Below are 13,603 nucleotides of genomic sequence, written 5' to 3'. Positions count from 1 at the left end.
TTGATTTGTTCTTGAATATAATTAATTCTCTTGTTTATTTCTTCCCAATCATGTATAATTTAAGAATATAAATTGCATAGATTTCTAAGAAGTAGACAGTTAAACTTAATTGATATTATTGAAAACATATTTAATAATATAACAATTATATTAAATATATAATTATATTAAATATATAAATAGTATTAAAAGATTATTAATTAAAAAGTGAAAATATCAACATATTGAATGTTATAAACGCTCATCTTCTTTCATGTATTTTTCTACTACTTTTTCAATGCTCAAACAATTATAAAATACAAATAAATCATCTTTAATAATTCTCATTTAAATTGCCATCGCGAGATGGCCAAGGCTAAGCATGACGTCAACCATCTCTGTCACTGGGTTACAATAAAAGCGTCTATCTACTTCGGCTAGATTAATAGGTCAAAATAAGCATTATGCGTAAATAGAATAAAAATAGAAAACCCAATCAAGGGATACCTACGGTAAACTGTCGCGCTCCGCACCTGGTGCCCGCTCGCCTACATTTTCCCGTGCCGGCGGTCTCGATGAAATAAGAAGCCCAAGTGTGTTACACTGATGGTGAAGGGTGAGGGGGTCTTCGGGTGTTCGCTGCTCCGAACTGAACCAGGGTTTGTTTACGAATGCGCCGAGTCGGGCCGGCCGGTTGCCTTATATAGGCGCGCGCGCGCCTCGCCGCGTCGCGTCGCAACGTCGTGGAAGCTTCGAGAGCCTCCTCGGTCACCGCCATACATAATGCGCAATTGCTTGCGATGGCTCGTTTCGGGCCCAGGACGGACCCGAGGCTGTTCGCGGTCGCGATAATCGTCACCGCCGCGACGAGATCTGTCGATCGGTATGCATGGCGAGGTGTTTTTTTCACCTCATGGCTGAGAAATCAACAAATACCGAGTATTGATCGGCCCGGCCAAAGAGAGGCGACGGAGTTTCTGGCACGTTCGTTCCTACCGGGGCCCCACCACGCCAACCATCCAACCCAAACGAACGAGCGAACGACGTACCGTACCCCGCCACCCCCGCGCGCCGCCATTAGCACGGTCAACCGGTATATGATATAACACCGCCTGTGTATCTTAGCGTAACCTTCCCGCTAGTCGATGCCTGTGTGTATCTCGTTTATTTTGTACCTCGAAGAAGGAATCTGTGTATGCGAGGATCGGGTAAAAAAAGAAAAAGATTATCTTTGGAGTCTCTCTTATATTGCGTAGCGAAATTTACTGCGCAGCGATTCCCTTCGTGTAGATGCGATCTTCAAGGACAACCTTGACTCGCCCTACATCTGTTTTTATTCATTATATGTTTCAAAGTAGTTACGTCCGCGCTTAGGATGACCGATTTGCGTTGATTAGGAGATACGTTTCTAGGCGTGTGATATAGTTTGTATTTTACGTGTGTAACGTACGATAATGAAAATGCTGTCTTATCGCTAGAAACAAGGTCGTTTTCATTAGTAAACAGATTAGACGAGTTGTTTTCGTCGATATTTTATGTGACGATGCCAAAGATGAAGGTAAGGGGCCATCGTGATATAATATTGCGTCACATCGCATGCGTGCTCCAACGTCGAAACGTTGAAACGCAATTTCTCGTCGGAATTGTTCGCGGTGGGATTTCCGTACTGCGCAGGCAGTCTGAACGACCTTCCAGTCGTTCCGGCGTGGTTTTTTTATCAGCTCTTGAAACGAATGACAGCTATTTTTACGAGATTTTAAGGCGCGGTCGAGGCCTGGCCGGCCACGCGACGTATTTTGCAAACGAGCGAGAGAACCAAGTTGACTCACGCGTGATACGAAGCGAACGATAGCGCACGAGAACAGGCAATTTTTATGCAAATGCGAAATCGCCGGCGACAATTGAAGACACAAAGATTACGTAATATCGCTGAAACGTGGAAATAACGAAATAATTTTCGCTCACGAAGATGAAGAGAATCACGCGGAAAAAAAATTAATCTTCATACTCATTGAAGATCGGAACGTCCTCAATGTTGCGAGCGTCGAGCTACAACATAATAGCGACGATACAACCGGGTTGCATAATATTACGTTTGTTCCTCTTTCGGCGTATCATGTACCGCTCTATCGATTTCCTTTTCGTATCGCTCGTTAGGACGACTAACACGAATATATCCTAGCTATAAAGGCAGCATCTCTTTAAGCAGAACGCAATTAATGCAATTTTATTCAGGAGTATATAAGGGGCGCGCGCGCCAGATACTTATCTCTCCCTGCGAGATCGCCTTTTTGTAGGTCGCTAACAACGGCCGGCGGATTAGGCTCGACGAAGAAGGGTGAACGGAACTACTTCATACAAATATGCACAATGTGCCTCGTTACATTCAGGTGTCATTCAGAACGGCGTAATGAAATGCGAGGATAGACGGTTGCCATGTTGCATTGAACGACCCGATGATCTGTGGGAACTTTCTCAACGACGACTCTCTTTTTCAGATTTCAACCAGTACAAACATCGCTAACGAAATAACTTGCGATTAATAAGTCTCCTCAGGTATATATCCTCCTCTAATCTCGGCGAATCGCTTGACGCAAGTCGATTTACACTGTCAAAAAATCGAGAACATATTTGCTTTAATCTCAGCTGATTAGCGACGTATTTATGAATGACGTATATTAGCAAACATCGTATATTAGACTGAAGCTATGTAGCTATAAATATTTTTAATTCATTGTTTATAGAGCATGTCGCTTGCAAATAAATTTAGAACGCATGATCCGGACATTAAACGTATATTCCTTATGCCGTTTCACATTCTGATTGTTTGGCTCATGAATAATTCTACGACTTTACGAACATCATTATTATCGCCAAACGAATAATCATCTAAAACATGCTCTGTACATCTTCAAATATTTATATATGTATGTTTTTTTAAATACATTATATTTATGCGAGAGAATAATTCATATTAATAATAATTATCCTTTTCTTAAAGAGATAATAGAAAAAATTATATTAAATATCAATAAATGTGTATAATAAATGAATAAATCGTTATAATAAAGCGTAGACATCGCAGTTGAGAATGTTCCAGAGCATTCGAGGTACAGCTGCAGCAGCTAATCGATAGATGCATGAAGCGAATATAGATATAATGTATAGAAAATGTGCGATTATTCGCTATCTCCGACCAACAAAAAAAACACAAGTCCATTATATCTCCATCTCATCTATTATTTCTCTTCAAAATTGTCTTTTACGATAAAAGTAGATAATAAAATAAAAAAAAGAGATTAATAATTATTACTATCATTATTACTATCATCAGTTATAAAATGCTGCATTTTATGTGATCTTTGCAATTGATAATAATACTTTCGACTCAGATATAGCAATCTTACGTGATAATAATGCAAGAGCGTAAATTTCTTTTTTAATACACGGTATATATTTTAACGTGGCAAAATAAAATATAAACTTCGCATAAAGTTAGAACGTATTTCCCTTGCTCCCGTTTATATTAAATTCCCGTTTATATTAAACTCGAAGAGTTGTTTATACTTGATCGCGCAGGCAGGATAATATCTCCTGTGCAAGGACAAACAACTATTACGCAATAGGAACGAAAATTGCCCCACCCTGATCGGGCGCGCGCGCGAACTTTACTCTCTGCGAGAGAGAAAAAGTGCTACGTCGCAATATCCTCCCTTCGATCACAAAGTTTTCCTCGCTGTCGAGGAGCATCGCGTAGGTTATCCCTTCATCGACTCGCTACATAAATAACGAAGCGGGACGGCTTCGTGCTTCTCCGAGCACACAATAACCTGTCCTGCCCGTTGGACTAATTTTAGTTGCCTCGCCGGTTCAAACGCGACCTTGAACTCGACAGTCACGTCGGGTTGATGTTGCAATCGGGGCGGGGTACAATACACGCACCCATAGTTCTCGCAAATCTCAAATTCCGGTCGCGCGGACTCGATCGGTCGACAGGCGAGCCGGTTCGCAACGATCCGTCTGTGACACTTGCGACATAACAATGTGTTTCGCAAAATACGCACTACCGCGGGCTATAGCAGGGTAGTTTCGAGCCCAGGGTGCACGCAGGTGTGGATGCGGTCCGGTGCGCGTTCTCGAAACGTCCATGAAACGCCCTATGCTATCGATCGCTTCCATGACCAGGTCCTAGCCGCCGAGAGTATGTCGCTGGGTGAAGGTTGATGAACCCGCTGCAACGCGATGTGTGCCCGGTCGGTGCATATCCGATGCATGTCGAATAAATCGCAGTGGAATTAGACGACGGAAGGGCCTGAAATCTTACGAGATTATGCATTAGAAATATTAGCGCGAATTGCGAAGATCTTTGTGCAAAATGTTACCTCATGGAAATTGCGTTGTTTCCTACTTAGCAGTTGTGAGCATATGTATTTCATCAATTCTGTCTCCGATCAATATATGAATTATATAAAAGTTTGTTATTATGTTAATCTTTTCGTATATATAAATATTTATATTTGTCAGCACGGAATTAACATATGAAAAGATATTTTTGAAAAATCCAGATTTTTTATTACTAGTTTGTGACGTTATTATAACAACTGTATGTGAAATTTACATTACATATGCCCTTTATTGCAATTGCATATATAATATATCTATAAGAATTACAGTAGGTCTAAAAATATGTTTATTTTATGAAAGAAAATTGAATATGCGTAATAGAATTGAGAATATATCTGTATTTATACACGTATTCACATACACAATATATATACATACATCTGAGAAGAAGAGAAGGTCTAGAAGCAAAGAAATAAAAATATACAGAATAAAAATACAAGACTCAGCGTGGGTTCTTTGAGTGTTCTGGAAACTTCCAAGAGATGCACTTCGACCGTATTATATCTCATCTACAGTGTTTATTTTTGAATGGCTAAGAAAATTGAATCGTACTTTTTCAATATAAAGAATGTAATATTAAAGAGCATATATAATATTGGAAAGAGAAATTTGAAAGAAAAATATGAACTAAACAAAATTAAAAATTATATATGTGTATACAATACACATTACATATATGTATATTTTATATATAAAGTTTCTTAGAAAGTCATCATACTATTTGTTAATCCAAATTTTCGAGATTATTTAGAGATAATTTTTCTTGAAAAAAAGCTGTTGGTAAACTAAATTTTATATAAAAAGAGTTATAAGATTGCTAAAATTATATACATTCTTTCGTTAATTTCAGGTAACGTTTATTTTGATAGAATTTTAATTTAAGATTTAGTTATTAAAGACATATGAAGCAAAAATTGTGGAAACTTGCAAAAAATAATGATTTTCCTCAACATTTTCGCTCGAGCTTGTTTCTAAATAATTTCAAGAATCTTCCATTAGCAAGTATGATGCAGTGGCCCTGAAGTATTTTGTATACTATATCTTATATGCTATATATATATATATATATATATATATATTATATTATATCATATATGTTATATATATGTAAAAGAACATTACATACTTTTGTATAGTGCAGATCTGTTTTGTTCACAGTCGATCTGTGACTTATCAATTGAGGAATACACGTATATTATTGCAGCATTTATGCATTATTTTTTATTATAAATAATTCACATCACATTATTAATTTTATAACTAAATGTCAGTTTAAATTAAATAATATTAATAAATTATATAAAAATTAAATAAGTAAATAAATTTATATACATATCATAATACTTTAATCATTATTAAAAATTATTATAAGAAAACTCATTAAAGTATCTAATAGTTCTATTTTCAATTTTCATCTAAATTTAATATTTAAATGAAAAGGGAATTGTTTATTATATGTTTGTTATGTATTATATATCGTTATATGTTGTTACACATCCGCCATCTACTACAGCTTATAGTTACTCTTAAGAAATCTGACCAGTAGATGATAATTTAAAGAAAATATGATTCAATTAATAAATATAATTGTGTATCATGTAATTGTAATTGTGTATTATGTAATAGATAACATCATAAATATACAAAGAAGTAATTAAAAATATTAATTATATTTTAATTTATACAGAACATAAAATTAAAATTACTAAAGCTAAACTTTACTTATATCGCATAAATTATCCGATTGCGATAAAATTTTTAACGATTTTTCATCAATTTTCATCAATTCTTTAACAAACAGATCCTTTTCTACTTGATTGTCTTTCTGCAAACAATGTTTGATAAGCAAACGTTCCAAGTAAGGCTCCCAAGGTAGGACCAAACCAATAAATCTAAAAAAAGTAAAAAATTAAATAATCTAATAAGAATTTAACAGAAATAAAATAAAAAATAAAAACATATTATTTGTATATATATTATTTTCCATCAGAATTATTATTGAAATGCAAATATAGATTTTGCTCTTATATAAGATTGTTTAATCGCGGAATGCGATTGCCATTGAATTAGAAAAAACTGTGATATATGATGTCTAAATAAACTGATATATGTGGTTTGATTTGTTATCAATCTCGTGCTCTTATGCACGAGTGATTTATTGCTTACATGATATTCAATGTTATAAATCTCTTGTGTAAACGAATTAATGCAAGCTTTAGATTTCTGTATATTCTGCATATAATTTAAATATAATTTAAACTTATTATATGTATGTATAACAAAATAAAAAAAATTGTTATGACAAATGTAATCTACCCCTAAAAAAAACCTTATAAAGGTAAAAAAATACGCCAAGTACATAAAAAAAATAAAAAAAATCTAAAAGAGTGATCAAAATAAAATATTTAAATATTTAAAAACCGATATGAGATCAATACTATTAGCCAAGTACAATAAATTATGTGATATTAATTCGTAATCGATACTAAATGAGTTAAGATTACTTTAATTCCTAAAGCATTTTTTATATGATGTATATAATTTAAAAAAGTTTTACACAAATTCTAAATCGCATAAATGACCTTCAGGTCGAAGTAAGATATGAAAACTTGGCGTTCCCCGTATTTAAATCATATAGGTTAAAACAGGAAAAAGCTAGATTTTTGATGGACCCAATGTAAAATTTAAAATTACACTACGAACCGCGCACGCGCATAGCTAAATTTCGAACTTATATATCTTGTCTCCTCTGTATCCCTGGAAATCATCACATAGAGATTAGGCAAAGTGAAATCTCTTTTTTTATGAGTTTTTTTATTTTCTCTGTAAGTAAAGTTTAATTGTTGTAAGTCTGATTGAAAAGCTTCGCAGGTCGTCCTGAAGGTCATTTATGCGATTTAGAATTTGTGTAAAACTTTTTTAAATTATATGCATCATATAAAAAATGCTTTAGGAATTAAAGTAATCTTAACTCATTTAGTATCGATTACGAATTAATATCACATAATTTATTGTACTTGACTAATAGTATTGATCTCATATCGGTTTTTAAATAATTTATTTTTATCACTCTTTTAGATTTTTTTATTTTTTTTATGTACTTGGCGTATTTTTTTACCTTTATAAGGTTTTTTTTTAGGGGATCTCACTGCTTTTTGTAAAAAATATTATTTCAGAAAATATATGTTAGATTTTTTAAAGATATTCTTTTATATACTTGACGTATTTTATTTTACCGTTATAATAATAAGATTGTTTCTAGAGGGATATCACCACCTTTTTGTAAAAATTTATATTATTTCTGCAAAAAATATATACGCATTTTTAAAAATCTTTACTAAGGGTAAGTCGCGTATTTTTACAAGGTTTCATTTTCTAGATATTAGAGTTCACTCCCAAGGGGTGGTTTTTGAATATTGTTATAATACAATAAATCAGTCTCCTTAGAAGTCTTATCTAACGGCACAGTTTTTATATATTTGTGATACCGTTATCGAGATAGATTAGATTTTACCCCCAAGAGGTTTTTGAAAATTGTTATGCGATAAATTAATCTCTCACACGTATACACACACATATACACATATCACACGTATGCACACACATGTACATAAATGGTTTTGTTTCTTAAAGCATTTTTGCACACTAAAGCGAATAATCATATATGCGCAGTATGAACGCAGCTTGAGGGACAAAATCGCTTTGAATGTGCGTGCGAAGATACGTTCATGAGTCTGAACCTTATGATGGAAAATGAAAAATGTCACAATTCTGACATGCGATTATCATTTCTCGGAATTGATTGCACCGATTTTATTCAAACTGGTCACAATCGAAAGCTTGTATTCACATTATATAAGAAAAATGCCGTTAGATTTTTAATTACGGCTTTAGTTTCTGAAATATTTCAATCGAAAGTTTATGTGTGACGTCATTTAACGTAAAATTCCGGATATGCTACTTGGTAGCGCCGCGTCGAGAACAGTGGCTGCGTTCAGCAGAAAAAGCTGCTTTGCAACTGTTGTAAAATTCGTGAGCCTGATTGGTGTATGCTCTTAATTTTGATTGAATCTAAGAGCATACACCAATCAGATTCACGAATTTTACAACAGTTGCAAAGCAGTTTTCCTGCTGAACGCAGCCAGTAACTCTCAATGCTCGGATCCAATTTTTTATCAGTTTTTTATGTACTTGGCGTCGCGACGCTACCGCGTCGCTTGATGAATAGCTAGAAATATCTTTTGGACTTGAAACCCACAATGTTGTTAATATATGAAGATCAGTCATGAGACATGAAATTGTCGTGATACCGTCTCTTAATTGCAATTCTTCTGTGCATACATTTTTTTACATATTTTCTATTATTTTTCTTGTTTACATTAAAACATTCAAATTTTTATTTTTAACTTACCCATTGATCTTTCCAAGCACTATTCCATAATGCAGGACCGAACGTTCGTGCTGGATTCATGCTGCATCCGGTATAAGGACTCTGAAAGAGTATATATAGAAAGGAATTAATTATTTTTTTTCACACATATTTCTTTATAATGGTTGGCAAGTTTATGCCAACCAGTAAAGTAATTTCCCTTTCAAAAATTATACACATATAGTAGTTTTATTTTTTAAGATTAATAAATTACGTCATAAAAAAGACACGCTTCTAAATAAGAATAAAATATTAAAAATAATATTAATACTAATTAATAATTAAAGGAAACAAAATACAAAAATAGCTGAGAAAAAAAATTTTACCGCAGCAAAGGAAATAGCAGCAACTGAAAGACCAAATCTGAGGGCGGTCGAATCTGTAGTATGAGCGCATCGAGGATCCCACGTAGCACAAGCCGCACCAAGTATAAAGCTCGTACAAAATACTTCGATTAATATAGCTTGAACACTGCTAATTCCTGGATGAACCACCGTGACGCAAAAACCAATAGAGTTCGCATTTCCATCGTTAAATAATTCCGCTGGCGTTATTATCTGGTGACAATATAGAACATCTTTAATAATGTTTGGCACGCTATAGTGATAACGAAAATAAAAATAAAAACACTTTTAAAAGTCCATATCCCAGGGTGGCGCCGATAAGCTGGCCCAGGATATAAATCGCGCCGGTTGGAATCGATTTCAGACCCACGATAACGGCACCAATGGTAACAGCTGGATTAAGATGAGCTCCACTTACATGACCTAGCATCTGAGAAATACCAAGATTAAAAAAATATAATATAAATAATATAGGTAAATTTTATTCAAATTAAAAATAAAATGAAATTAAGAAGAGATCACAAGATATCAATCAAAACAAATTATAAAAGGCTAAAAACCAAGTGCCGAAAAGCGTAAAAAAATATATAATTATTATTAATAAATCACATTAAATATAATAAATCAGAGAAAAGATCGAAATATATAATATAAGATTAAAAAAGCGTGACAAACGTTTATTCAAATTTTTACAGATTATCCAAAAATGTATTTCTCATCTTCGTATCAATTTATATGATAACGAAAATTGTATAAAAAGTATATTGAGTAAATAAAAAATACAAGATAGAATTTATTAATAATTTGTCTATATTATTGAAAGCACAAACGCTTGTTAACTCACACGAATTAATTATGCGGCAACATACCATAATTATAAGATTCACTGTCAAACCGAAAGTCAGCGCCGTTTGCAATGGTGGAGGTGGTGCTGGTCCCATGGTACCGATACAACCCATACAACCGATGAATAAGAGAATACCCGTACCAACAATTTCTGCCGCAAACATCGTTATTGTGTTCTCTTGTATCTTCCACAAAGCATCTGTAAAAATCGCGTATGTTGACGTTTATCTAGATTCTAATGAAGAAAAAAACACTCACTATTTCGATTCTCTTCCATAGTGAAATAATGTAAAGACGACAGACGACAGACGACAGATTTACTATCGTCATTTACTATTGACACATTACTTTAATAATCTGCACTAATCACTATAAATCGAGAAAAAAATAAAGCATCTTATCGATATGTCAAGTATTTCCTTGAGTCACTGTTTACGTAACTATATGTCAAAGAATTTTCATTCCCGCGATATCGCATTATTTTATAAAATTGTAGTAGATATCTAAAATCCAATACACACAAATCAAATATCTTCAACTTGTCGATTCACATGAATATATCTACGTTCTCGATGATCGTATTGTAAAAAAAATACGCTACACTTTCAGAGACACGTGGAAGAATAAAGCTCTGACTCAAAGAGTTCAAAGCCTTTGTTATAACAGCGCATGCGTTGCCACTCGCAAATGCGTTTTTTCCTTGCCATTAAAAGTTACAACAATTTTAGCAGATTGCCCATAGAAAATCATCGCAACGCATTTTTTCCTTGCCATTAAAAGTTACAATAATTTTAGCAGATTGCCCATAGAAAATCATCGTAGGGAAGCGAACTTTGCACGCAAGCGCTCACGGTTTATTCTCGAAGGATATGTCGTGTCCGTCAGTCATCGCAGGTGTACGTGTAGCAAGATAAAACAATTACAAGCTAAAAATTTCTAGCGATGTCGGGAGGAGGTGATCGCACAATATTTCGAAATAATAATTATAGATCCGATACCGAATATGTGATGAAGGTGGCTAAGACTCTATTAACACCTGTCGGTATCTGGCCACTTTATAGAGGCACCTCTACATCCGATAAAATGAAGAATTTTTTGCAAACTGGAATAATATTCGGCTTGATGTGCTTTTTGCTTATCCCGCATGTTATATATACCTTCTTTGATGCAGAAGACCTGACTAAATACATGAAGGTCATAGCCGCTCAGGTATTTAGCCTGCTTGCTATTATCAAGTTTTGGACAATGATCATCAATAGAGAAGGGATCAGATACTGCTTACAACAAATGGAGATTCAATACAGAGACGTAGAGTGCGAAGAAGATCGATTAGTGATGACGAAAAGCGCTAAGATCGGTAGACTCTTTACGGTGACGTATTTGGGATTATCGTACGGTGGTGCGTTGCCCTATCACATAATCATGCCACTGTTGGAGGAGAGAGTCGTCAAGGCAGACAATACGACACAGATACCTTTACCATATCTTAGCGACTACATCTTTTTCGTGGTGGAAAATTCACCATTTTACGAGATCCTTTTTGTCTCGCAAATTCTAATCAGCAGTATCATTCTCTCTACGAACTGCGGTGTTTACAGTTTAATCGCCACCTGCGTAATGCACAGCTGTTGTTTATTCGAAGTCGTTCGTAGACAGATGGAAACAGTCCTCAGCAATGGTACTGATAATCTACATAAGCGGCTCGGACAAATAATCCAACATCACATGCAAGCCATTAGGTGAGAAAGCCTTATGAATATGTATATCTTTCTCTTACGTTTCTATAAATTATTTTATTACTTTTTAAATTAAATTATATACAACTATAAAATATAAACTGAAAAAAAGAAAATGCGTTTATCGTATCTCAATCATCTTAATTTTATTTATGATTTTACTGAATGTAATGAAATATATTACAGATTCGCAGAAATGATTGAGAAATCATTAAATATTGTTTTTTTATGCGAAATGGTTGGATGTACTATTATTATATGTTTTCTGGAATTTGGAGTTCTTAAGGTATTTCCGTTAAAAATTAATGGTGCAAAATCAAATTATCCACTAATCCTACATTTTTACAAAGATGTTCTACGTTTATACAAAATTATTTTAGGAATGGGAAGAAGGAAAGATTTTAAACATGGGTACATATTTTATTTTAATGACATCAATATTTGTGAATGTTTATATTATATCAGCTATCGGCGATCGTCTTAAAGAAGAGGTAAAATAGAATAATTTTATATTAGTGCATATAACTTATAATAAAATATAATACATATCCATCTTGCATACAACGCTATAAAAAATGATAATTTTATATAATAAATAATCAAGCTTTAATTTTTTAAAATAATGTAATTGATTAATTAAACATTCAATATTTATTTCTTGTTTATGAAGAGTAAAAAGGTGGGAGAATCATCATATTTTATCGAATGGTATAATTTGCCAACAAAAATCATAGCTGATTTAATTTTGGTAATAATCAGATCTGGTCGTCCATCAACTTTAACTGCCGCGAAAATATTTGATCTCTCCCTTCAAGGATTTTGCGAAGTAAATATTTATTATGATATTTATCTAAAAAATTAATAATTATTAAAAATTAATATCTATCACATGTATATTTATGTACATTTTTATAGGTTTGCAAAACATCGGCGGCGTATTTCAATTTTATACGAGCAATGACCACATAAATTTATAAATATTATTACACTATTATCAATATTATCGACTATCTTATATAAAATATGTTAAATTGTTACGTGTAATGTCGCTTCTTTAGATATAATATATCTCTCACTTATACTTTTCTTATTTAATGTAAGTAAAACGATCACCTCTCTATTCAACAATAAATTACTAACAGTTACTTGAACAATGTTATATATCATATAATTTCCACATGTAATATCTTTATCCATAATCCCTCTTTTCTTGGAAAAAAATTTATTCGAATTATGAGTTATATCTAACATAGCATAATATCGCATAATGCGTACTCTTTGTTTCGAACTTTTATTGCGATATTATTATCTTTCCCTTTTCAAAATTCTTACTTTTCTTCGAATTCCATTTAAGGATTTGTAAAATGTAAATCGCAAATAATCAAAAACTTCACGTTCTATCATTATGAATGCAATGAAACTGCCAGGAGTAATTTGCTAAGAATATTTCAATAACATGATTTACCGATGCAAATAATTTGGCACTGTTGAAAATGTTAAACTAAGGAACTGACAATTGTTCAAATTATTATTATACACTTGAATTACTCACACACATACACATGTAACGATATAAAATTCAGAATGTTATTTTTATAGATATAACTGGAAAATATAATTTATTCTTAATGTATACCAATATGTTGATTTTAGCAAATATATAATATATATGATAATATTCTTAGAAATACACACACGCACAAGATATAATTAATATTAGATTTCACTCCGTTTTTCCGACTGATAGAAATATATCACATTTTGTACATCGCACGCTTTTGCTCTTGACAGAACAGCAAAGCAAATCTCCTATCTTTTATCTTACAGCGCCTGCGTAATCATTAAAATTATGCACATTTGCTTTC

At 33.2% G+C, this 13,603-nt stretch overlaps 2 protein-coding genes across 3 annotated transcripts; one reads left to right on the top strand and one right to left on the bottom strand.

Moving 5' to 3' along the window:
- Positions 1 to 3,517: 3,517 nt before the first annotated feature.
- Positions 3,518 to 10,372, bottom strand: LOC145962678 (aquaporin AQPAe.a). Of its 2 annotated transcripts, none has more exons than XM_083083934.1 (6): positions 10,261 to 10,372; positions 10,026 to 10,201; positions 9,443 to 9,586; positions 9,139 to 9,369; positions 8,795 to 8,875; positions 3,518 to 4,298 (listed from the first exon to the last, which is right to left on the bottom strand). In XM_083083934.1, exons 1-6 carry the CDS (start codon positions 10,277 to 10,279, stop codon positions 4,275 to 4,277), a joined length of 675 nt encoding a protein of 224 aa, XP_082940060.1. In that variant the 5' UTR covers positions 10,280 to 10,372; the 3' UTR covers positions 3,518 to 4,274. The 2 variants fall into 2 exon arrangements, with proteins under 2 accessions (XP_082940060.1, XP_082940053.1); XM_083083927.1 differs by lacking the exon at positions 3,518 to 4,298 and adding an exon at positions 4,702 to 6,275.
- Positions 10,373 to 10,725: 353 nt separating this feature from the next.
- LOC145975992 (odorant receptor 49b-like) lies at positions 10,726 to 12,837 on the top strand. The gene is made up of 5 exons (XM_083106796.1): positions 10,726 to 11,741; positions 11,925 to 12,024; positions 12,119 to 12,229; positions 12,409 to 12,564; positions 12,654 to 12,837. The coding sequence occupies exons 1-5, from the start codon at positions 10,945 to 10,947 to the stop codon at positions 12,705 to 12,707; spliced, it is 1,218 nt and encodes a 405-aa protein (XP_082962922.1). The 5' UTR covers positions 10,726 to 10,944; the 3' UTR covers positions 12,708 to 12,837.
- The last annotated feature ends 766 nt before the right edge of the window (positions 12,838 to 13,603 follow it).

Source organism: Camponotus vicinus, unplaced genomic scaffold, assembly GCF_025532165.1.
Source record: "Camponotus vicinus isolate PSW18456_S1 unplaced genomic scaffold, iyCamVici1.0 SCAF_1, whole genome shotgun sequence".
NCBI lineage: Eukaryota > Metazoa > Arthropoda > Insecta > Hymenoptera > Formicidae > Camponotus > Camponotus vicinus.
The sequence above is the reverse complement of the archived record's forward strand: the minus strand, read 5'-3'. Positions and strand labels throughout refer to the sequence as shown.

What these genes read in the sequence shown, in the direction of transcription:
- LOC145962678 (XM_083083927.1), bottom strand. An exon ending in CAGTGAATCTTATAATTATG is followed by an intron (nt 9,587 to 10,025) that starts GTATGTTGCCGC and finishes GGTATTTCTCAG; the next exon opens with ATGCTAGGTCATGTAAGTGG. An exon ending in GTGCTTGGAAAGATCAATGG is followed by an intron (nt 6,276 to 8,794) that starts GTAAGTTAAAAA and finishes TACTTTTTTTAG; the next exon opens with ATTTATTGGTTTGGTCCTAC.
- LOC145975992 (XM_083106796.1), top strand. Translation starts at nt 10,945, where the DNA reads ATGTCGGGAGGAGGTGATCGCACAATATTTCGAAATAATAATTATAGA. An exon ending in CATCACATGCAAGCCATTAG is followed by an intron (nt 11,742 to 11,924) that starts GTGAGAAAGCCT and finishes AATATATTACAG; the next exon opens with ATTCGCAGAAATGATTGAGA. An exon ending in GCGATCGTCTTAAAGAAGAG is followed by an intron (nt 12,230 to 12,408) that starts GTAAAATAGAAT and finishes TTGTTTATGAAG; the next exon opens with AGTAAAAAGGTGGGAGAATC.